The sequence below is a fragment of the Equus quagga genome, chromosome 7 (genome assembly GCF_021613505.1).
Source record: "Equus quagga isolate Etosha38 chromosome 7, UCLA_HA_Equagga_1.0, whole genome shotgun sequence".
In the NCBI taxonomy this organism is placed as follows: domain Eukaryota; kingdom Metazoa; phylum Chordata; class Mammalia; order Perissodactyla; family Equidae; genus Equus; species Equus quagga.
The window spans coordinates 66,969,516-66,994,648 of NC_060273.1; the positions used below are offsets into that span (position 1 = coordinate 66,969,516).

General features: G+C 42.9%; 1 protein-coding gene across 1 annotated transcript in view; it reads right to left on the reverse strand.

Moving 5' to 3' along the window:
• GRIA1 (glutamate ionotropic receptor AMPA type subunit 1) overlaps positions 1-25,133 on the reverse strand; it is a 285,987-nt gene that overhangs the window by 32,368 nt on the left and 228,486 nt on the right. The window contains exons 12-13 of the mRNA XM_046667310.1: positions 10,272-10,470; positions 4,688-4,935 (exon numbers count right to left, since the gene is read on the reverse strand). Coding sequence (XP_046523266.1) covers positions 4,688-4,935; positions 10,272-10,470 — 447 coding nt within the window. The remainder of the gene's footprint in view (positions 1-4,687; positions 4,936-10,271; positions 10,471-25,133) is intronic.

Below are 25,133 nucleotides of genomic sequence, written 5' to 3' on the forward strand. Positions count from 1 at the left end.
CCACCTCGCTTCATCAGAGCATTTGTTTCCAGAGCAGAAGAGACAAAAACACCATTCTGTCACTAACACAGCCTTTTAACGCTCTGTGGGGACCCCGGCCTGGCTTCTGCCAAGTAGACTTGGCCACTTTAAGAGGAACATTTGGGCCTTGGACATCAGTTCTCTGACCTTCTGAGGCAGGGCTGGGTGATCCTTGGAGGAACCGGAGGCTTTTTCCAGGTAGCCTGGAAGGGAGCAAATGCCCCACAGGTGTGATGAGGTCTGGCTGTACAGGAGAGCTAGTGGTTGAGGAGGACTGCCATGGGGTGTATGTGTGGGGGGGTCTCCTTTTTTGCTGCAGGCACGGGCATAAAACCTGGAGCATATCTGCCTGTGAGGGCTGCAAAGCCCCACCTTTCACAGGGCAGAGAGAAATCATACCAAAGCCTGTAGTGTCCTGAAGCAGCTTTCTGCAGTGCAAACACTTCTAAAGAGTTTGCAGCTTTGTGAATGGCTGAACAGTTTTTTAAAATGTATTTTCTATGATTCTAAGTAATTTGAAGACAAAATTGATTTCCTCTGCCATATTGTCTTTAATCACTTATAAGCCCATTTTCAATGGGGACCAGGGGACACGTGTGCCGCTCCTTTACTCTTCTCCTCTCTTTCCACCTCTGTCATGCAGAATGGTTTCTGAGGATCAAGGCAGTGGGTCTAAGATTGCTGGAGCAGGCACATGTGTCTGTGGCCTTTGGTTTGCCGTGATTCTTTGGTATGCGACCATGCCTTGGGGAAACGGCACCATTTGGAGCATGTGAAGCAGAGATATGATGGAATCATGGCTGGAGTGTGTGTGTGTGTGTGTGTGTGTGTGTGGTTACTTATATTTTCTGTAACCATTTTGCAATGAAATGTTTCATGGAACCTCTACACTATTGGTTGCTAGAATGGTTACTTTTAATGCATATATGAGAAGTAGAATCCCATGGAGGGCAGAGGGACCGTCCCAGGCCAGAACGTTATGGTCCTCTTAGAATGAGCGTTACTCTACTCTTTTTGAGTCAGGGAGCCCCATGGCTCTCATAAGGGTTGCCACTGGAGAGAAAGGAGCACTAGGAGAGAGCTGGGAGTGTGTGGCCATCACTTGGGTATTCTTGATTTGCACATCAACCATCAGTAATCTGTTTTTGGAATATGTTCCTTTTCATTTCGTTTGCTCTTTCTTTCTCAAAATCAATAAAAGGCTTGTTGTGTCTTGCAGAGATGTGAGCAATAGAATTAGAATTAAGTTTTTTTTTTTATTACAGCATCGAATTATTTTCAACATTTATTCCAGAAAAAAATCTTTGGGCATGTAAAGCCCATAAAAGCAGCATGACTGCTCCAAGAAGTGGTACTTGGTGTGTTCAAGTAAGCATCCACTATCACCTTTTGCCTTCAGGGTGGTGAATGGATGCTCTGGGCTCCAAGAATCTGCTTTTTTATTTTCGAGTTGATGATTATTGTTTGGCCCATGTGGGTAGGTACCTAGAACCTGGCCTAAGTCCAGTCTTCTGTCTTTAATGGTGCTGTCAGTCACAAAGCCAAGTGCAGCATTGGAGTAAGTTACCCCTGCTAAGTTACTCCTTAGTGTAAGGGCTCTGTAGTCAGACTGCCTGGACTTGAAATACAGCTCCTTCCTTATTAGCTGTGTCAACCTGGTCAGGTAACCTAATTCTGTGCCTCTGTTTCCTCAGCTGTTAAATGAGGATAATGGTACTGCATTGGGATGTTATGAGGGTTATATGACATAATGCACATGCCACAGTGTGTGGCATGCAGTAGGCGCTCACTCAGTGGTAGTTTTTGTTACAGTGGAAAGCGATTTGAGTGCCCGATGACCTGAGTTTTAGGTTCACGTTACTCGTTTTTCTGAGTCAATATCTTCTGAGTTTGTCACCTTGTTCCAGGCACCTGTGTGTGGGAAGGGGTGGTAGAAGTGGGCCACCCAACAGTTGGCTATCGACTGGACAAATCGTGTCATCTCTCTGCACCTCGTTTTCTTAATTTCACCTTCAAGTATTTAGATCAGATGATGTTCTTGACTCATAAAGCCTTCAGTAAATTGTAACACTGCAGCATCGTTGATGTTCCTGGACCTGTAAGAACTAATTCTCTACTTTGGGCCTTTCTAGGGTGATGTTCTATAATGTTCCGAGATAAAAGTCTCTTCTTTGCCAAGCACTAGCCCATAGATCCCCTTTGAACTTTGCCTGAACTTGTACAGAGTCTCAAGTTCTTCCAGGCAAAAATGCGTGATTGACAAATACGAGGCCATTTGGTTTCCTTTCATTAGGTCACTTTCAATTATGGCTACAGTCCAACAGATATTTTTATTTTCTAATTATCAGACAATTACTTAAAATTCTTCAATGTATTTTCATTGCTCTTCAAATAAGGACAAAAATCCTTTACAAAATCCTTCCTTACCTTATTCTCTAATCTTGGCTTAACCTTTTTTCCTCTTCATTACCTGTGCTCCAGGAGCACTTGGCTTCTTTTAGTTCATCAACTGTGCCATGATTTCTTGCTTTAGAGTCTTTGCACATGTTGTTCCCTCTGCCTGGACTGCTCTTCTCTCCCCCCCCCGACCCCACTTCACTTAGTTAGCTCCTATTAACCTGTCAGATCTCAGATTGAAAAAGAGCATCCTTGGAAAAGTCTTCTCAGCCATGTCCCACCTGTTCTGCGCACCAGATTGGACTTTGTTATCTCTGGGTGTGTCTAAGATCTTCTCTTTGTCTTTATTGCTCTGCAGTTTCAATTGAATCATCTGCTGATTTTCATCTATTTACCCTGTTTAGGACTCAGGATTTTTGAATCTGAGTACTTATGTTTTCAATAAATTCTGGAAAATTCCCTTCAAATGTTGCCTCTACTCCATCATCTCTTGTCTCCATCTGGAACTCATAGAAGATACACATGGGATTTTTTTTTTCTCTTTCATGTCTCTTAACCTCTGTTATAGTTTTCTAATCTTTTTGTCTCTCTGTGTGATAGTCTGGGGAATTTTCTCTGATTTCCCCCCAAGTGTACTAATTTTTTCTTTAACTTTGTCTAATTTTCTGTTTAACCCTTCCATTGAGATTTTATATCAATGACTGTATTTCTTTTTTTTACTTCTGTATGTTCTAATTGGTACTTTTCCAAATATGTCTGATATATTAAGATAGTGTCTTTTTCTTTAAAAACTGTTTTTGATTACTTTTCTGTCTTTAATTGTACTTCTGATTCTTGTTTAGGTAAATTGTCATATATTTTATAACTTTGCACTGTTTAAGGCAGCCTCAGAATAATCAATTTATGCTGATTGTTATCCCAGTTTTGATTTCCTTTTTAGCCTAGAGATTTCCTAACGTGCATTTAAAAGGCTATTTTTTATTATCTGTATCCAAGTATTTTATCCTATATCTAGGTGTTTTATAGCGGGAATTTTGTTCTGCCGTATTGCTGGAAGCAGATGTCCTCTAATGCCCTTTTATAGACTATCATAGCATCTGTCATAATTGTCATGAACCATTAAACAATAATCATCTGTTTAATGTTTGTCTTCCCTGCAAGAATGTACTTCTAGGGGACAAGGACTATACCTGACTTGTTCAAAATTGTAGCTCCAGCTCATAGCCTAGTGCCTAGAACATTGTGTGGCTCAATATTACTGAAATGAATGAATGAAGTGGAGGCAGAGGTGGCCTTGGATGTCATGTCAACATGGGGAAGGAACCCCTCTTCATCCTTTTGCAACCTTTTTACACAGTTCTCTCTTTTCCTTGAACCCTACCCTTCCCTAAAATGATTTAATCCCTCTGTGTTAGACATAATGTCTCACAGGTGACTTCACAGTGTACTATTTTCAATTACCTTCTACATAGATTATCTCATTTAAACTCATAATCACCTTGGACCTAGGAAGTGCTGGGATGATTGTCCTCTCTTTACAGACGAGGAAACTGAAGGTCAAGGAGATGATCCGTCTAACCTTTTGTACGACAGTCAGCAGTACATTCCAGAATTAAATCTAGGTCTTTTGACTCCAAGTCTACTTGGCTCTACCTTAGCTGTTTGGAATAATACCAGAGTTTCTTTATGGGAAAGCAAAGTTCACCTTGCTTCTTTATGGAACTACCTGTTTCTTGCTAAAGAAACCAGTATGGAAAGAATAGAAGCTGCCATTCATTCAGTGTTATTTTGATTTCCACAGCCAAAGTCTCACGACTCAAACTACTTGATTTTTCATTTGGACAATGTGCTTATGTTTCTTTTGAGATAAACATTACAAACCACCTTCTGCCAAAGAATCCAGGTTGCTGGAGAACACTGATCATGGCCTGGTTGGATGCGTGGGTGTCTGTTAAAGGATGGTGTGTTACAGATCACACAACAGAAACACAATGTTCATCGATGTTCAACACTTGGTGGGGTCAGGCGAGGTGTGGGGAAGAACACATGGGCAGTGACAGTCATAGCAAGCTGAGGCCCTCGGGTCAATTTCCAACCTCAGGGTTGAAGATCTTGGGTGGCTGGAATCTCCCAGGCCCACAGGTGTCCAGGAAGAGCCCTCTTGAAAGCTCGCATTGTGGCACTGGAGCCATGTGGCAGACACAGCAGCTTCATTCCTGAGATAGGGAGGGGAGAGGGAGTACCAAGCAAGCAAATCTTGGCTACTTACCTCAGGGCGGACCCCTTGGGCGTTGCAATGCCATAGCCTTTGGAGTCCAAGTTACCTCCCACCTTCATGGTGTCACAGGGTTTCCGCTGCTCAATGTACTCATTCATGGTGGACTCCAGAAGGTAGGCATATTTGCCTTTGGATTTTCTCACTCGAATCATCCCCTCCTCTGTGGTCCGCACAAAAACTGATGGTTCTGCTGACTTCATGTATGTCCACATCTTCTCAAACACAGCGATTTTAGACCTCTGGCAGGGGACAGGAACAAAGCTGGAATTAAGTGCTGGCTGAGCTTGGAATTGAGGTCGGCACACACACTAATGAAGAGCTGAGTATAGCTTGATCACACATTCATGAGCAAGATTAGCTCAGGAAGAAACAAATTATGAGTGATTGCAAAATAAGAGGCTCTAATTAGTACCAGTAGGTTCCAAAGTACAAATATCTTGCAAATACAGAATGAACAGAATAGCTCAGAATCTTTTAATTACTGCTGGGGTAATTATATTTGTCTTAAATATGGGGAGAGTTAAGAAACTGGGGCCGCGTTTGGGTTTTAAAGACATTAAAAAACCTATCTGTTGTTCAATAAGGCCATATTTATACAGTCCAGAAGTGGAGAGCTGACTGTTAATGGAAACTGATTTCATTACTGGAGCACAAGACTGCAGAATTTCTGGAGCATGTGTGTCATCCCATATTGCAGGACCTGCCCTCAGAACGTACATTGTTGTCTGATAAAGCTAATAACTTGGGACCTAATATTGTTGCCTGTTTGCATTTCAAAAGCTTCTAGATCTAGCCAAACTGCTTTCCTCATTTCCTCCTGGACTCACTTTGGGCCTTCCTTTCTTTCTTCCTTCCTGACTTTGCCTAGGCTGTTTCCTCCATTTGATAGGCTGGTTCTCTCAGCCACATCCTGCTCCTCATTTCACAGAGCAGAACAAATCCTATGTATCCTGAGACCACTTCAGTTCCCAGGACAATAGTTCTCAAACTCTTGTGGGTACCAGAATCATGTACAGAGATTGTAAATATGCAGATGCCCCTGCTTGAAACCTAGAGGTCCTGATTCAGCAGGTCTGGGATGGAGCCTAGGATAAATCTTCTGAAGTTCCCAGGTGATTGTGATCTGTATGGCCTATGTGGTGCTCACTTTGAGAAAGAGTGTTGTGAGGACTAATATTCCTCTAGGACACAGCGTCTGGGTACTCACTGGATGGCCAGCTTAGGCTGCTAGGATTGAGTCATCCCTGCTTGTGCATAGGTCTCAAGTATGTGGATGCTACCTGATGGTAGGGGACATCTTTCCTTCTGTGGGTCCTTCACAAAGTCTAATCTTGCACATAGTAGGCTCCTAGTTAGGGCCCACGATCCAGGACCACAAATGAACCCTCTCATCTAAGATGCTTTTCCTAAAGGCTGTCCTTTCCCCAACAGGTAGGTGTATTTTAGGGATGCTGGTATCTGGCTTTTGAAAATGCTTTGTAAATGGACAAGTGTTAAACACATATAAGGGACTCTTTTTTTAAAAGACGATCTCTACTAGAGTCGTGCGACCTATATAATTTAACAGTTGGTATATAGATTACAGATTTATTTAGTATAAAATTATCATTATACATGCAATATATAATTTTTATTTGTAAGCAAATATCAGGTTTATTTTCTTGATATCAATATCAAGTGTTGGCAAAATATTAATAATGCGATTAAGCTGTTGCTTGTGCCAACTGGTCTATAGAGATATTTGGGCCCAGGAAAATTCTAGGTCTCAAAGGAAAATTAATGGAGATAGTTACTGAGAATTTCAGGGAGACATTTGGTAGACTAAATCTTAAGTCTTAATAGTCTATAACTGGATAGAGTAGAGGATTTGTTTCACAGTCTGGTTTACAATCTGGGAATAACCCTGGGTTCTAGTCTTAGTCTTGCTGCTAACTTTCCTCGTTGTTCCATAAGGAATTTGGGAAGGGTAATCTTTAAGTTCCATGCTAGCTTGAAATATCTGATCTTTACATGAAGATACATCATTCAAACAACAATGTCAATATGAGAAAGAGGAAGAAAGAAAGGAGAAAAGGGAGGGAGGATTTCAAAGTTAGGGGAAGATATACCCAGAATCAATCACAGCATCTACAACGTATTGAATGTTCTCTCACAAGAAGCAGGGAAATGCAAAAATTCAGCTGGGGGACCATATTTGCAGATGATCTTTCGGGCACAAAACCAACAAAACACGCAGCAGGGCAATTGCAAGATGCAATTTGACCTGACAAGATGGCCACAGCAGGGAACTGGGCTGCTGACAGGCAGAGCTGAAAAGCCCTCTGGGCAATGGTATGCAGAAATTAATATGTCCTCTCAGCCTCACCCCAGTGCCCCAAATGCCAAGGCTGTGCTCACAGTCGCTTGGCGCAGACTCCCAGGAAAATCTAATCTCCAGGAATGTGACGGCAGCCTGAGTGGCAGGGAAGATTGGAAACATGCTTGAGGTATTTGTTCTTGGATCTCTCCTATCATCTACAGCTCCCACAGCCCTTCATACATCTTAATTAAACTGTCGATGGAGGATTAAGTGACTCTGGGTTGGGGCTGCCAAGAAGCTCTGGGCTGCCATGGGGACTGGAAGCCAGATTTTTCAGAGACTGGGGTAGAAGAATTCCTGTCTCACTGTTTCCCCCTTCTGCCTTATGGGGGTGGTATGTGATCTTGTCCTCCCACCCACCAAAGTCCTGATGGGATAATTCTCAAGGTTAGAGTCACAGAGATGGACGGGCACATGGGGCATATCTTGTAGTGCTCTCTTTTCACATGTAAAGAAACTGAGGCTCACAGTGTGGCAGTGAACTCGTCCAATGTCATGTGGCTTGTTAGTGCCAGAGCCAGGAGTAAAACCTGGTCTCCTGATTGCACACTTAATTTCCACTGTGACCAGCTTCCTTCTTCATTTTAGGCTTTATATCTTACTAGCTGTGGGAACTTTCTGAGCCTCAGTGCTCCTGTCTTGACAGTGATGATGATGGTACCCACTGCACAGTGTTGCCATGGAGATTATCTGAGAACAGAGGTAAAATGCATAACCCAGTGCCTGGCACATAGGAGGTGTTCTATAAGAGGTGCAATCACTACTAATAATTATGCCCGTTCTTCATAGGGTAGGAATGAAGGGTAGGAATGCCCCAAACATACATGGCTGGCTTGGTACTAGTTTTCCTAAATGTGGTAGATGTTGAGATCAACCAAGGAATTCTTTTATACTGAGCCCAGATGTGACCTCAGAATCCCTCTCAATAAAGAACTCTAGGAAACCACTCCTGATCAGTCAGAGTTAGCATATGAACTATAACCTATTTGCCACCAATGCAGTAGGCCTGGTCAGGACGCAGAGCTTGTAGAACATGAACTGCTTTGATTCTAGATTCCTAACTTTGTGCTGTGGACAAGAGACAGAATCTGTTAAGTGACACAGTTATTAACAGAGAACTTTGAAGTCTTAATTAGTTATGCCTTTAATTAGCTAGAGTATATTCATTTTCTTCCCTGGGCCTCAGTTTCCCCAACTGTTAAAGGGAAGGTGAGACTAGACTCGTCCATAGGCTCATCTGGTGACCTGAGTAATCTTTAAAAAAACATTTCTCAGTTAATGACATCACCGCTTTAGGATAGCGTGGCAAGAATACTTGAGTTGGAATGAGGAAGCCCAGATTTTGTACCCACCCTTGACACTGGCATGATGAATTCCCTGCATCTCAGTTTCTTATCTGCAAAGCAGACACTGTAATCCCTGTTCTGCCTTAGGTCACAGGTGAAACATAAATGAGACCATGGATGTGAAAGTGCTTTGGGGACTGTGACATACTAATACGTGCGGGATGAGTGCATAGGTATATAATGGGTAAGTGAATTGGGTTGTTCCCCAACAGCATGAGCAGGGGCTGGGACATAGGACTGGCTTTATGGACCAGTATCAGGCATCTTCTTTGCACTGTGGCAGCAGGCTAAAAATGTCAGAATTGTAATGAGATTATGAGTGGTTTTTCTCCTAGCTGGTTAGGTAAGCTTAAACAAGTCATATCTCTCTTTCAAATGACACTCAGACCAGGGGACCTTAAGAGGCCTTCCTGCTCCAGTATGTCAAAAATAGATGATTTTAGCCTTGGAACATGGATTAACCATGGTTAAGACTTTGATGCCCTTCCTGTCTGTCCTACAGAGTGCAGAGGCCATGATCAAGAAACTGAGCACATCATCCTGTGGGTTCACTCAGGGCCTGGAGTTTGCTCCATGAATTTGCAGTGAGAACCAGTGGGTCTACATAGCATCCCCACCCTCTTGCCTGAGGCAATGCAGAGCCTCGCTCTCTATTCTCCTTCTGCCACTTATTAGTGTGGAACCTTAGGCAATTACTTTTACCTTTCTGAGCTTCATCTATAAAATGGGGACAACAAACCCTTAACTCACCTCTAATGAGAGGATTAAATGAGATAATTCATGTAGGATGTGCTTAGCGTGGGACTCAGTTCAAAGTGAATGCTAAGTAAAGGGTAGCAATTGTTTATTATTTTTATTTGATCAATATATGGTAGCTCCATGTGCTGTTTGTTCAACTCCCAGGATGGACATGTCTAAGGTCCAGGCAACTACAGGTTTTCTTGCTTCTGAGCATTTATTCAAGTTGTTTGCTTTGCCTAGAATGTAAGTAGCCTGCCCAGGTCTGACCTGGTTGCATAATGTCTAGAAATGTTTACAGGTCTATCCTTTGTGGCTACAATCCCTACCCCTCCTTCTGGATGGTTCCGAAATGCCTGCACCTCCATGAAGCCTGAAGGGAAGTAGAGCCCCTGCTCACTGCTCTTTGTTTCCCTTGTATTTTATATGCCTCATCTCTTTTAATCTCATAAAGACTCTTGGGGATAGATATTATTCTCTTCATTTTATAGTTGAGGGAATGGTGTCAAAGAGGCTAAGTGCCACAGAACGAGTAAAGGACGGAGCCAGGTTATGACCCTAGGTCTGGCTGACCCTAAGGCTTCAGCTCCTGTGCTCTCTGCTCCTCTGCCTTCACTCACGGCCTCCAGTTACAGACATCTCCACCACCTCCACTTCCACTTCACATTTTCTCTCTCCTGGCACTGTTTAATAGACCATCTATTCTAGTAACTGTTTCCCATATACCATCTCTTTATGCATCAGGTCTCCAAGGAGGGGACATAAGGGCGTCAGGTCTGGACTTTGTCCCTAAGCTGTTCCTAATCAGTTACTAACTGGATTGTAAGGTCCTTGCAGGAGCAGGCAGGGAATTTTATGTCATATCCTTTGCAGTCCTCAGAGAACTTGGCACAGATTGCCATATGGAAGGGGTCTAATTCAATGCAAGAGCTTTGAGGTCTCATAAATATGGAAATGCACATTTTCAGGGATCTGTAGAAAGCTCAGAAATGTTCTGAGTTTCTCTGACTTACACTCAGTTAAGCAGTTGCCCTGGCTGCCTGTAATCTCATGCTCTTTCATGAGAAGGATATTTTAATGACAGTTGTGGTTCCCTTTTGTGAAATTGCCTTGGGACAAGGGCCATCCCTACCCTGAAGAACTCCTTAGTGGATCCTGCTTCCAGTGTTCCGTAAGCGATTTCCGTCTGCTTCGCTAGGTCCTCGGCACTCTCGATGGGAGACACCATCCTCTCCACGGTCAGGAAGGCAGCCAGGTTGGCTGTGTATGAGGAGATGATGATTAAGGTGAAGAACCACCAGACGCCACCAACAATGCGACCAGACAGGGACCTGAAGGCCAAAGGGAAGAGATGTCAGAAGCACAGACATCAATTACAGAAGGCTACGTGGAGGGGCTGAGGGCCAGCCTGAGTCCTGTCAGCAGAGCTGTCAAGCCCTATTGCACCCTTCTCCTCTGTCAGCAAGATGTGAGAATTCAAATGTCAGACAGATTCTCCTCCGCATTTTGTTCCTTATCATGGATAAGGACCTGTGGGTTTGCTGCCTTTCAGGAGTGATAAAGCCCTGTAGGTACATATTCACACTCAGTTTCACACATACATATACATCAAGACACATGCCAACAAAGACAGATGTCAACACATGCCCACAAAATCACAAACACATAATAAACAGCCTGTTACATGCAGTTACATATATAGTACACCAAATGTTTGTGCACACATATAAGAACACAAATGAATTTACACATGTGATGCGCACATTTGATCATGCCCAGGGATGTTTTCAGACTCCCTTCTCATTACCGCCCGTCTGGCTGGCAAAGGCCGCCAAAATGATGAACTAGAAGGAAGGCAAGGGAGAACATATTGGACATAAATGAGAACAACAGTACTCCAGCCACTTGGGGAACGTCACCACTGAGCACAGGGACTGTTCTTCCCCTCCCACAGAGAAAGAGAATCTGGCTGAAATAAAAGACAAAGGATATTTTGTTCTGGATCAAAATAGCAAATGTGACAATCACACATGAGGTGAGAAATTTATCCTTGATCTTCTTAGAGTCCTATTCTCCTCTCTTATGCCCAAAATAATGAAGAGAAACTTGACCAGCCAAGAGTTCCACTGAAATCTTTTGGATTTGGCCAGGAGATTTGCAAGTCCAGGACTTTCCAAAGATATTACAAAATGATTTACATGTCAGATGGGGGTGTTTTGATGTGGCAGACAGAATATGGTATCAAATCATACTGAATCATACAGTGATAAAATTATTTGCATTCCATTTTTCTTTTCATCCTGCTTTATTATGAAAGTGTCATCCTGAATCCACTGTACCTTTAAGTCCTTTCTTTCTTTTTTTAGAGCTTTGAAAAAAAATCATTTTATTGGGGTCATATTGGCTTACAACATTGTGTAAATTTCAGGTGTACATCACCATATTTTAGTTTCTGTATAGACTGCATCGTCAAAAGTCCAGTTTTTATCTGTCACCATACATATGTGCCCCTTTACCCCTTTCACCCTCCCCTTCCCCCCTTCCCCTCTGGTAACTACTAATGGTTCTCCTTATCTATGTGTTTGTTTATCTTCCACATATGAGTGAAATCATATAGCATTTGTCTTTCTCTGTCTGACTTATCTCGCTCCGCATAATATCCTCGCGGTCTATCCATGTTGTTGCAAATGGCAAGATTTCATCTTTTTATGGCTAAGTAGTATTCCATTGCATATATATGTATATTGTATATATGTGTGGTATATATATACACACACACACACACACACACACACACACACACCACACCTTTATCCATTCATCTGTTGATGGGTACTTGGGTCCTTTCTAATGCATGCTCTGCCAGCCTCAAGCTCAAAGCCTTCAATAGGTGACAGTGCTTAATCAAAACTTAATATTTAACCAGAGAAATCACCAATTCAACCCATGAGTTCTACAGATAAAGAAAGTCAAGAATTCCCATTCATTCTGACTCAGGAGCAATAGCCAGGCCTGCTGGCTTGCTTGGCTATTCCACACTGCTTTCAAAACCCTGGTCAACCCTCTCTGTGTTATCCCCTCGTTCCTGTGCACTCGGCTTTGGTTTGTTTCTTGGAGATTTCCTTCTCACTCCAGGCAGACAGTGTTCACTCCAGGAAATCCAACAAATACTTGCTATTGCTCGCTCTACAGAAAATAATATTCCTAGATGCTTCACATGACGAGGGAGACAAGAGGAGACGCCTTCAAAGGAATGAGACCCAGAGAGTGGAGCAAAGCCATGTCACATGAAAAACAGCTGCAGTAAGAGGGCACATTTTACCAGAAGAAAAGACTTAGAGAGACGTGTTCACTGAAGGGTTGATGTAAGTCTTGTACCATGTGACCTAATTTAGTAACATTTGGCAGAAGTTCCAGGAAATAAACACTAAATAAATATGAAGAAGATTTTTGTTGTTGTTGTTGTTGAGGAAGACTGGCCCTGAGCTAACATCTGTTGATAATCTTCCTCTTTTTGCTTGAAGAAGATTGTCCCTGAGCTAACATCTGTGCCAGTCTTACTCTATTTTGTATATAGGATGCTGCCACAGCATGGCTTGATGAGTGGCGTGTAGGTCTGTGCCTGGGATCTGAACCCGTGAACCCCAGGCTGCTGAAGCAGAGCACATGAACTTAGCCACTATGCCACTGGGCTGGCCCCTGAAGAAGATATTTTTGATGAGCGTGGTACTGTAACAGTGGGGATGAGAGTGAGTTTCCCCATTTCTGAAGATGTTCACGTGGTGGACCATTTACAGAGATGTTGTGCTTGGTGCCTACTCTTCCTCCATGGTACCAAGTACTGGGTACATGAGCAAGAAAGAGGAGGGGTCAAGCATCGTGTGGGGCCAGAGACCAACTGCTTCCCCTCACATTCTTCTCATCTCCGAGATTCTGTGATTTGAACTCATAGGTAGACCAGGATGCATGGCTTCCATTGGGCAGTGAAGAACCTCATAGTTCCTTTGTACCCTGTTGTAACTCCAGCACCTAGCACACAGTGGGCTTCACTAACAAGTGAGTGCATGAGTGCCACCTCTCTCATACCCTGGCAGTTGTACTCACATTGGATTCTAGAGATCAGGAATAGTTTTCTGAGTGAGGGCCAGGAGGACACAAACCTGCTAATGGCCCAGGATGTCTGGTGTCACGGCCTCAAACCCAGTGTTCAGGATGGCTACCTCCTTTTCCAACATTACTGAACTGAGAGACCTAGTATCCCAAGTTGGGGATCATTTATTAGAGGCCAAGATTGGGAATGAGAGCCTTTGCTCTTTCACTGACCAGCCCCATAACCTTGGCAAGTTGCCTGCCCTGCTGGGTCTGTCTTCTTCCTCTGTATAACAGGTGAGACTAACCCTACTTCAGGGTGAGAAATCAAAACTTTCAGAACCAGTAAGACTGTTAGTCCGTTCTTTTCCTTTAACTGATACAAGCTGTTGGAATTAAAATGGTAGAGGAAAGCATTTTGAAAAGTATTGTTGAAATGAGACATTATTGTCATGATTATTATTATTTTTTGCTGAGGAAGATTCACCCTGAGCTAACATTTGTTGCCAATCTTCCTTTTTTTTTTTTTTTTGCTTGAAGAAGATCAGCCCTGAGCTAACATCTGAGCCAATCTTCCTCTATTTTGTATGTGGGTCACCACCACAGCATGGCTGATGAGTGGTGTAGGTCCACACCTGGGATCTGAACCTGTGAACCTAGGCTGCTGAAGCAGAGTGTGCTGAACTTAACAACTACGTCATGGAGCTGGCCCTCAGACATTATTTTTATGATGATGATTATTCTCCCAGGGAGCCACAGGGCAAAGCAGCACTTTTCTTAGTAGGGAAGGAACAGCTATGATCTGAAGCCCTTGGAGGTCTGCCTAGTCACCTGAATTTTATTAGTCTTGTAACATGGCATAGCTCTTCCCAAAACTCCCTAGGTGACTGAGGAATCCCTTATCTCCCTCCAGAATTGGCCACGACTTGCATGGCTTGTTGGAAGCTCTATTTTACTTGATCTTCATTAATAGCCCTGTGAGGTGGATGGAAGAGGGATGAATATCCCCATCCTGCAGATGAAAGAACTGCAGTTAAGAGATGGAAAGTGACTTGCCCAGGGTCACACAGTGAGGCAATGACAGAGCTGGGACTAGGAACCAGGACTTCATGTTTTCTGTCCAGCATTCTATCCACTCCAGAACGTTACCTTCCTCACCAAATGCTGATTCATTTGTAGATGGGCATGGACTCCCTCAATCCATGATGCCTCCATGATGCTGGATCACAGCCAACACTCAATTCTTGTAAAGCTCAGCGGACCTTTTGGGATCCACAGATAGCAGTCTGACCCTCACCTCCACAGAATTGGAAAGCTGTTTGTATTTGTTTTCTGTTGCCACAGAATAAACCACCACAAACGTAGCAGCTTCTAACAACACTCATTTATCATCTCATAGTTCTGGAGGGCAGAAGTCTGGGTTATGGTATCTAGATTCTCCATGCAGGGGCTCACCGGGCTGAAATCAAGGTGTTGGCTGGGGCTATGGTTCTCATCAGGAGCGCAGAGTTCTCTTTCAAGCTTACTGGTTGTTTGCAGAATTCATCTCCGTGTGGTTGTGGGGCCCAGGTCATTATTTCCTTGTTGGCTGTCAGCCAGGGGCTGCTCTCATCTTCTAGAGGTCGTCTGCATTCCTCACCACGTGCCCCCTCCATCTTCAAGCCAGCAATAGGTGGCAAATCCCTCTCATTCTTTGAATCTATCTAACTTCCACTAGCTGTAGAAAACTCTACTTTTAAAGGGCTCATCTGATTGGGTCAGGTCCACCTGTATAATCTCTATATCTTAAAGTCAGCTGATTTGAGACTTCAATTAAATCTGTAAAATCTCTTGACAGCAGTACCTAGGTTAGTGTTTGAATGACCAAGAGACGGGAATCTTTAGAATCATGTGTACCATACCATCATCCATTCATTTTACAAGCATTGCTTGTATAACAGGCACTGTTGGTCACTGGGGAGATAAAAGTGAATACACCATGGTCTCTCCCTTCCATGAAGTAGATGGGAGGGCAATGTAGCCTAGTGATTAAAACATAGGCTTTCAGGTCAGATACCTTGATTCTCTGTAAAGTGCTTAGCACTGCATCTGGAGCATAGTAAGCACTCAGTAAAGCCATCAACACCATCTTATATAAATATCGTAAACAGTTATTATAGTACGATCTTAATTACGTGACAAGTAAGAAAGGGAATGTAGAAAGGCTTCCAATTACCCTGCTGGCAAAGGTCAGGGAAAGTTACCAGAGGAGGAGAAACTTAGGCTTGGTTTTGAAGCATGAATAGGAAAGTGCCAAGCAGACTAGGTGTGGGAGTTGGGGAAGGCACTGTAGATAGAGGTCAAAAGGAGGGGGTTAGCGGGGTATCATTTCCTCTGTAAACTTCCCAACCTTTGCCAGAAGAGCACTGAGCACCCCTTCTGTTTTCCCATCATAACCATGATCATTCTCCTATTACAGTTCTAACAATGCTGCTGTAATTATTTAAGATGCTACCATGACTATTATTTACGGTATTTATTGATTAACGAGGATGATGATGGGTTGAACTGAAACAGAGCCCACAGAAATTGGGAGGGGCAGGCTGACTGAAGGGATGAAGAGATGACAGTGATAGGATTTGGTGATCCATGGGAGCAGGGACTGAGGGAGAGGAGAATGCTTAGATGACAGTTCCTGCCTCTTAGGTGAATGGATTCTGACATGGTCTTGGGAGTTAGATGTGTGCTACAAGCTGTCTCTTCTTACAAACAATGTTTTTGCTTTTGTTTAACAACACTCTCAATGTATCATTAAATGCATATCTGGATGCTAAAGGAAGATGATAGGGTCTGATTGGACCATTCTCTGGGTTCTGACAGTTCAGCATTTCCTGTCCTGGTCATGGGTTAGGATTCACTGCAGACCTTTAAATGTGTATTTCTAATCTCATAGCTTGGATTTGTTTCTTTAGACTAGGGGTTGGTCTTTTCTTTTTCTGTAAAAGACCAGGTAATAAATATTTTAGGCTTTGTCGGCCTTACAGTCTCTGTTGTACTCCTGTCTCTGTTGTTGTAGTGTGAGAGCAGCCATAGACGACACGTAAACACATGCACGTGGCTGTGTTCCAGTAAAACTTTAATTACAAAACAGAGGGAAGGCTGGATTTGGCCTGTGAGCCATAGTTTTCTGACTCCTTCTCTCAGTCCTACTGTGAATCTCAGAGACCTTTGATCTAAGTTAACATGCAACAGTAGTCAAGAATTTTTTTTTATCTGCCCCATTATTAACACCTCCACACAAACGCCAGATAAGATATTGCAGTGATTCATTTGACAATTACTTTTGTGCTCTCCTCAGGGAGAAAGTAGAGGGCATGGTCAAGAAAATGGGCTCAGGGGTCTGCCAAAACAGAATGAAACCTGCCTCATTACTTATTGGCTGTACGACTTTAGACAAGTCACCAAATCTCTTTGTGCTTCTTTCTTTAAAAAACTAAATAATAGTATACTCATCTTAAAAGTATTATTCAGAATTAAAAAAGAAAATACAAATGAAGCATGTAGCACAATGCCTGGCACAGAGTAAGCCTTTCAGGATGGAGGTAGGCAGACAGTATGAGGAGCAATGATCTGGCTGCAGACTGGGGAGCGGGTACCATGGACAGGGGCCTTCAGGCAGGCGGATACTTGGGGCTGGTGTAGGGAGTGGAAAGTTATTAAATAGCAATCAACTTTTGATCCCTTCAACCTCCTCTCCAGGACACCTCTGACAAGGAGTTGGATGTGAACATTCTTCTTTACTTCAAAAGCGTGTCCTGTCATCCCCAAGAGGAAGGGACAGAAGGAATACCTCCTGTGTGCCTTTATTCAGCTGTGCTCAAGAGGTCACCGAGCTCAACCTATTTCTTTTTGTCATCTGCTTCAAATGGCTATTTTTAAGAAGTAATGGAAACAGGGGTGTGAAGGCAGAGGCTCAGATGGCCTGCCTCTAAATTGCTGTGAAAAAAAAGTTCATCTTGACTAATTACTGAGCTGAGCTCTGTTCAGAGAAAGGCTCACTTGGTACTGGGCATTGAGGTTCCTAGACCAGGGTACACAGCTCTGGCCAAATGCAACAATTCCACTGATGAGGCCACTTGATCCAAGATGCTGTGTCTGGGTAGCAAATCATCTCATTTGTCACCAGCTGCAAATCACTCAGCACTTCCCTGGCAGAGCTGGAGTGATTCATTCTAATTGCCTCAGCTGCTGGTCACTGTGTTCCAGCACTGCAGCACAGGGCGGGGGTGAAGGGGGAGCTGGATTCCTGTGCTGAGTCCCATGAGTGGGGAGCTGGGGGTCGGACAACCAGCTCTAAGGAAAGCCCAGTGCTCGGTAAGCTAGTGTGCTCTTCCAGAACTTGCAGAGCTTTGTGTTAAAGAGGGGTTGTTTTTCCATTTAGATAGGCTATGGGAGTGTAGTGTTGGCACAGTTTGCAAAAGAATGGATGTAGACCAATTTATTCATTTTTTAAATTTACTAATTCTTTGGTTTACTCTCTAAGTCTTGGTTTCCACATCTGAAAATGGAGATAATGAATTCCATCTCATTAATTTTGAGAATTCAATGAGCCCGTCACGTCTTGTACTTAGCACAGGCATAGCAGGACTCAAGATGTCACCTGTGGTGATGATGTTGATGATGATGATGATTTCTCCTGGAAACACTCCTCTTGGTCTCTAGGCCCCACACTCTCCTCAGCCTCCTCCTACCCTGCACTTTGGTCCTTCTTAGTCTCCTTTGCTGGTTCTTCCTTTCTGCTTAATCTCAAGCTCTTGTTGTGCCCAGAACTCAGGCCTTAGCCCTCTTCCCATCCCTGTCTACAATCTTGCCATAGATGATCTCCTCCAGTCCTACGACCTTTATATATAGATGCTGATAACTCCAAAATCTAAATCTCCAGTCCCTCTCCTAATGTAACTTACTTATTCTTCTCCACCCTCTTCATCTTAGGACATGGCAGCACTGTCCACCCTGCTGTTTGAAACAAACACCAGGTAGATATTTCTGACTTGTGTCTTTCCCTCACCCTCACCTCCAGTCGATCAAACCCCATCATCTCCCATGGTCCCAGATAACAGCCTAGATATTAGATATTAGCATCACATTTCCTTGCTTCTTCTCTTGTCCTTGTACAACCCATGTCTGTACAATAGCCAGAGACATCTTTTTAAACTGTAAAAAGGATCATGCTGTTCCACACCCCACTTAAAATCTGTCATATTTAGAAAATAAATTCCAAATGCCCTATGAAGGTCAACCTGATCTGGCCCACCTCTCATCTCATGTACCATCTTTCCTGCTATGGCTCTGCTCCAGCCTCATTGGCCTTCTTGCAGTTCCCAGAACACACCAAATTCTTTCTCACCTCAGAACATTTGCAACTGTTGTTCCCTCTGCCTGGAACTCACCTCCCTGAAATTGTCCCAAATCTGCCTCCTGCTACCCTTCAGTTTATGCTCAAATGTCACCTCTTCACATACACCACTCTAAGAAATGTCTGTCCTACCTATATGTCTCTCATCTTGCCTTGTTTCCTTTTCTTCATGGCACTTATCAAAGTTCAAAGTCATCTTTATATAATTGTATATTTATTGATTGATTGGTTTATTCATTTATTACCTGTCTCCCTCCACTAAAATGCAAGTTCAGCAAGGGCAGAAGTCTTATCTGTGCCATTCACTATTACATCCCTGGCACCTCACAGAGTGCCTAGCACATAGTAGGTACTCAGTGAACTACTGAATAAATGAATGATGACACAATGTTTAATGAGGACCGACTATGTACCAAGCCTGATGGGAAATATCTAAGAAGTTTATTCTCAAGGAAATCAACTTAATAGAATGAATGTGATCCACACAGAAGCAACTGTGATAACTGGGCTGGGACGAACAGAAAGGGGAATCACTGATTAAGTGCTGAGGAACTGCAGAGATGGGAAAAGCCACTCCAACTGGGAAGAAGCTGGAAAGGTGGCATAGAAGAGGGGCTATTTAATTGGAATAGGCAAGGCGGGCAGGCTTTGAGCATTTTCTGAAATCGAAAGGAAGAAAGGCATTTTCTGGAGCAGGAACAGCCTGTGTTATGGTGTGGAGGTGGGACAAGAATGTGAACAAGCAAGAACTTTACTTCGCCAAAACGTATTAACCACCCAGCAGCTACCATTCTGACTACCTACTTTGAGCTGGATACTGCAGAAGATACTTGATATCCATTTTTCTAACCTCCATCGCTCTCTTCCGGCCAGGTAGGCATATCCCCTTTTGATAAATGAGGAAACTGAGGTTCAGAGAGATAAACTTAATTAAAGTCACAAAGCAAGTGATGGAGCTTGAATGTGAAGCCAGATCCATCGAATTCCAATGGTGTGATTTTATTGTGCTGAAAGTGGGTCCAGCTTGGACCAGGGCCACCACCCTCATCTCTCAAGGTTTACCTTCTCAGGTCCTAAGCACCATTTACCCACAGATCCTAGACACAAAGGAATATTTAGCACCATACTGGTGTTAAAAATGGGACTTCTTCCACGTATATTTTTGGGTTTCAGTTCTTAGAAGAAGCCATTCTCTTTTTATAGCTAGCTGCCTGCTGGCCAGCCCATAATACCAAAACATATGGTTTTCCTGTATCCAGAGCCCTCTCTAAAGTTCCTACTATTTGCTGATCCACCAGCTGGTTCAGAAGTGAGATGGGCTCCAGGGGCCTTGGTCCCTGCCTCAGTGGGCCAGGTGTGGGCCTGGGTTGTCATCTGTGGTCCAACATATCTGGCATTTGAAGTCCTTAGAGTTGGCAGCACACTTAAATGTGTGATGTTGTGGGCTTTTTAAAAATAGACCCAGACTCATCAGCAAATGGGAGATAAAATAATGCGTGATTCTGCTTTAATTAATGTTTCGTTAGCTCTAGCGAAAGGCACGTATTAAAAGGAGCTATTTTACCTAAAATAACCAATTGAAAATCCTCCCTTTGCCAGGTATTTTTTCACCCTACCCAATTCCCTGCATGCTCAGCTCCTCCTTCCCACATACCCCCAACCAGGCTAGAAGGGCAGCCCCAGAGGCAAGGAACAATCTCTCTTCCTCTCCCCACCCCCAAACCCCAGAATCTTTTCATCAAAGGGACACTCAGCTCTTTCTGAGACGGTGAAGAGAATTCTTAAGTAGGAGTTCGCAGCTTTAGGGACCTCCTACTCCTGTCCCTGCAATTTATTAACTGTGTGATTTGCGGCAAGTTATTTCACATCTCTGAGCCTCAGTTTCATCTGCCTGTGGAATGGGTATAACGACAGGAACAACCTAAAAGCGCTGTTGTGAGGATGAGCTGTCATGTGCTGAGCAGGGTACCTGGACCGAGGAGATACTTGGTAGAGGCTGCTACTACTACTCAGAAATGAAAGATAACATGGAAGGAAATTTTCAGCATGCTGTTAAGTGAAAAAAGTGGATTATAAAACAGACTATACTATCTGGCCCCCTTTGAGAACTCCACTTTGGCAGAGATAAGTGTCTGGAAGTGTGTAAATGAAAGGATATTACAGGACTCATCTAAGTGGCTGGATCACGGGATCTCTTTCTTTTCCACATTCTTACTTCTATTTTCTGATTTTCTAAATGAATACCTGTAATATTTATAATATGCAGAAAACCTAGAACATGTTGGTTAAAATTATGGACTGTGGGATCATCCAACCTGGGTTCAAACCCCAACTTCTTCTTTTACTGGCTGTGTGACCTTGGGAAAGTGGCGTAGTTTCTCTGAGTTTCAGCTCACTCATCTGTAAAATGGTGTTAATAGTCATCCCTCCTCTTGCCACCCATTAAGTATTGTTATTCTTTCATCACTAACTTGGTGGGTGGCAAGGAGTCTGAAAGAGGGAAGGAAGGTACCAAGATAGATGGGGAAGTGAGGGAAAGTCTCTCTGAGAGGGTGATGTTTAAGCTGAGAACTGAAAGTTGAGAAGGATCTAGATGTGTGAGGAATCTAGAGGAACAACGTTCTAGACAAAGGAGACAAGAAAGATGAAGGTTCTGAGGTAGGAAAAGGCTTCATGTGTTCAAGGTCATTGGCAGCATAGGATGAATCTGGAGAGGGAGGCAAAGACTAGATTAAGCAGAGCCTCTGAAGCCAGGCATGCACTTCGTGTTGAGTGATCACAAGTCCAGCTTCGAGTGCCACCTCCTCCAAGAAGCCTGCTTGGCTGCTGCATCCCACTCTCACTTCTCATTTCTCTGAACTCTTCTTTCCCCAAGAGTACCACTCTTTGTTCTGCTCTTTTCACACTGTTATCACTATGTTATTAAGTCATTAAGGGATTTTAGATTTCTTTATACTTCTCTATAACCTAGCACAGCCTCAATATTTGACTGAATATGAAACTCCATAAATAGGCAATTTGTAATGCTTTCCTCCGGGCTATCTATAAAGAAAATATTTCTTAAGCAAATTAATAGCAAAAACATGACTGCACAAGGAATCATTTACTCTATGAGTTAATAAACTGATTTCAAAAACTTCAGAAGCACCCATTTTGGGAAACTGGCATCTCAAATATATCCATAATTCCTACATAGTCGTAAAATCATATTCCCTCAGAATCTTTGCTCTGCAAAGTGGTTGTCATAGACCAAATTATTGTATAAAGTTAAAATAATAAAACTGTGTTCCTTTAAAAATATTGTAAAAGACCAATATTCTCACAAATGGAGACAGGCTCCCACTCTTGGTGAATCTGTGTTGAAAGTTTGCCTGAGTTATTATTGGTATAGAATGCTAACTTTGGGTTTCACCCCTTTTCCCTTAGGAGTCCTCAACAAGAATTTCCTCCGTCTTACAGGGACATAATTGGTGATGCAGGTGGCTACGGGCTTGCTCTGGACCACATGTGAGTTGGAAGAGGCATTAAGAAGCCTTCACCTTCATCCTCACCCTCCCAGATGATCTTCTTCCTCAGTTCTCAGACAGACATGGCATTCTGCTCATCATCAAGGTCTGGGTCCTAGTGTCCACCTCTGCAACTGTACAGAACTTCTGTTTTCTTCATACATTCAATGAGCATGGTATTATCTGTCCCATTATTCATGGGATGTTTGGTAGGCAGAATTCTAAGACGGCCCATGACCTCTACGTCTACCCCGACTCCTGTGTAATTCCTATGATTATGTTATTTTCCACAGCAAAAGGGATTTTGCAAATGTAATTAAGTCTACTAATCAGTTGAACTTAAGACAGGGACGTTATCTGGATGGCCCTAATCTAATCACATGAGCCCTATAGAAGAAGAGAGTTTCTTCCAGCTAGAGGCAGAAGAGGAAGTCAGAGAGATTCTAAGTGGAAGGGATTTGACATGAGGGAGGGTCTCCATTGCTGAGATGGAGGGTGTCGTGGGGCAAGGATCTGAGAGTGGCCTCTAGAAGCTGAGAGCAGTCTCTGCTGAGAGCCAGCAAGCAAATGGGGATTTGGGCTCTACAACTTCAAGGAACTGAATTTTGCTGATGACATAAATAAGTTTGGAAGAGGACCCTGAGCTCCAGATGAGAACTCAGCTGGCTGACACCTTAATTTCAGTCTTGTGAGAACCGGAGTAGAGAACCAAGTCATGCCATCCTGGAGCTCTGACCTACAGAACTGTGAGGTAATAATATGAGTGTTGTTTTAAACTACTAAGTTTGTGATAATTTGTGACACAGCAATAGAAAACTAAAGTATGACTGGAAATCACTATGCAGTGTTCCTTTAAACTGTCTCTGTGTCTGCCATTTGAGTATGGATACAATAAATCCCCACCCTATTGTTCCGTTCTAGCTTTATCCTCCACTTTTCCCCCTTGATGTTCTCTGGATGGAGTAGGTGGTTGAGAGTAAAGACTCTGGTGTCAGGCTTCTTGGGATCAAAAGCCATTCTGCCACGAACAAGGTGGTAACCTCAGATAAGTTTCCTGACCACACTAAGTCTCAGCTTCACGTACAAAATCAAATGTGGTAGGCAGAAAATTGACCACCCCCCACAAAACATCCGTGCCCCAATCCCTAGAACCTATGAATATGTTACATTAAATGGCAAAAAAGACTTTCCAGATAGAATTAACATTAGGGACCTTAAAGCAGGGTGATTATCCAGGTGGGCTCAGAGTAATCACGCTGGCCTTTAAAAGTGGAAGAGAGTTGGTCAAAGAGATGAGACAAGAAGAGCCAAGAGAGATTCAGAGGTGAGAGGGACTTGATTCTCCATTTCTGTCTTTAAAGACAGAGAAAGAAGGCCATGAGCCAAGGGATGAGGAAGCTGGGAAGAGCCCTTAGCTGAGAGCCAGCAAGGAAATAAGGCCCCAATCCTATGGTCACAGGAATTCAAGTTTGCCAACAACCTGAACGAGCAAGGAAATGGGTTTTGCTCTAGATCCCCCAGAAATGACCACAGCCCTCCCGCCGCCTTTATTTCAGCCTAGTGAGACTCATATTGGATTTTTGACTCACAGAACTGTAAGATAATAAAATTGTGTTGTTTTAAGCTGATAAGTTTTGTTATGGCAGCAACAGAAAATTAATACAAGGATGTTATGAAGAATAAATACACGTAAATCATGCAGGACAGAGACTGGCACGTAGTATGTGCCTAATCCATGGCATTTTACTGTTTTTATTAGTCATTCACTGCTCTGGTCACACTCATCTTCCCGGTCTGTTCCGAGTGCTTTCATTCTTGCATTCCTCTTATCTTCTTCTTGCTTCCCTACATGTATATATACACATACAGTCATGCGCCACACAATGAAGTTTTGGTCAACGATGAACTGCATATGCCATGGTGGTCTCATAAGATTAGTACGGTATAGCCTAGGTATGTAGTAGATGATACCATCTAAGTTTGCGTAAGTACACTCTATGATGTTCACACAATAATGAAATTGCCTCACGATGCATTTCTCAGTATGTATCCCTGTTGTTAAGTGATGCATGACTCTGTGTGTCTATGTGTGTGTGTATGTGTATATCTCCTTAGATATCCTCACCAACTTCAAAATCCATCTCAGATGACATCATCTCCAAGAAGACTTTCCCAACCCCTTCAGCCAAGTGCAATCCCTTCCAGTGCAGCACTTTTTGTCCCCTTGCAGTTATCATGTTTATTTAAACCCTAGGTTGTATGAGGGGTTTTTTCTCTTATTAAATTCTATATGCTGTGATTAAATTCTAGATGCAGTGATAACAAAAGATCCTCAAATCTTTGCTTCAAACAACCAGGTGTATTTCTTTCTTTCTTCTTTTAAATTTTACTTTATTATGGTAAGAACACTCAGCATGAGATCTACTCTCTTACATTTTTAAGCATACAATACAGTATTGTTAACCACAGGCACAGTGTTGCACTGCTGATTTCTAGAACTTATTTGTCTTGCTTAACTGAAACTTCATTCCCATTGATTAGCAGCTCCCCACTTCTCCTCCCTCCAGACCCTGGCAGCCATCATTTTACCCCTTGATTCTATGTACATGACTATTTAGACGATTTATATAAGCAGAATCATGCAACATTTGTCCTTCTGTGCCTGGCTTATTCACTTAGCATAATATCCTCAAAGCTCATCCATGTTGTCACATATTGCAGAATGTTTTTTTTCTTTAAGGCTGAATAATATTCCATTGTATATATATACCACACTTTCTTTACTCCTTCATCCATTGATAGACATTTAGGTTGTTCTACACCTTGGCTATTGAGAACAGTGCTGCAATGAATATGGGAGTGCTACTATCTCTTCCAGATCCCTGTTTTAAAGCTTTTAGATAAATATCCAAAAGTAGGATTGCTAGATCATATGGTACTTCTATTTTTAATTTTTTGAGGAACGTCCGTACCTTTTTCCACAGTAGCTGTACCATTTTGAATT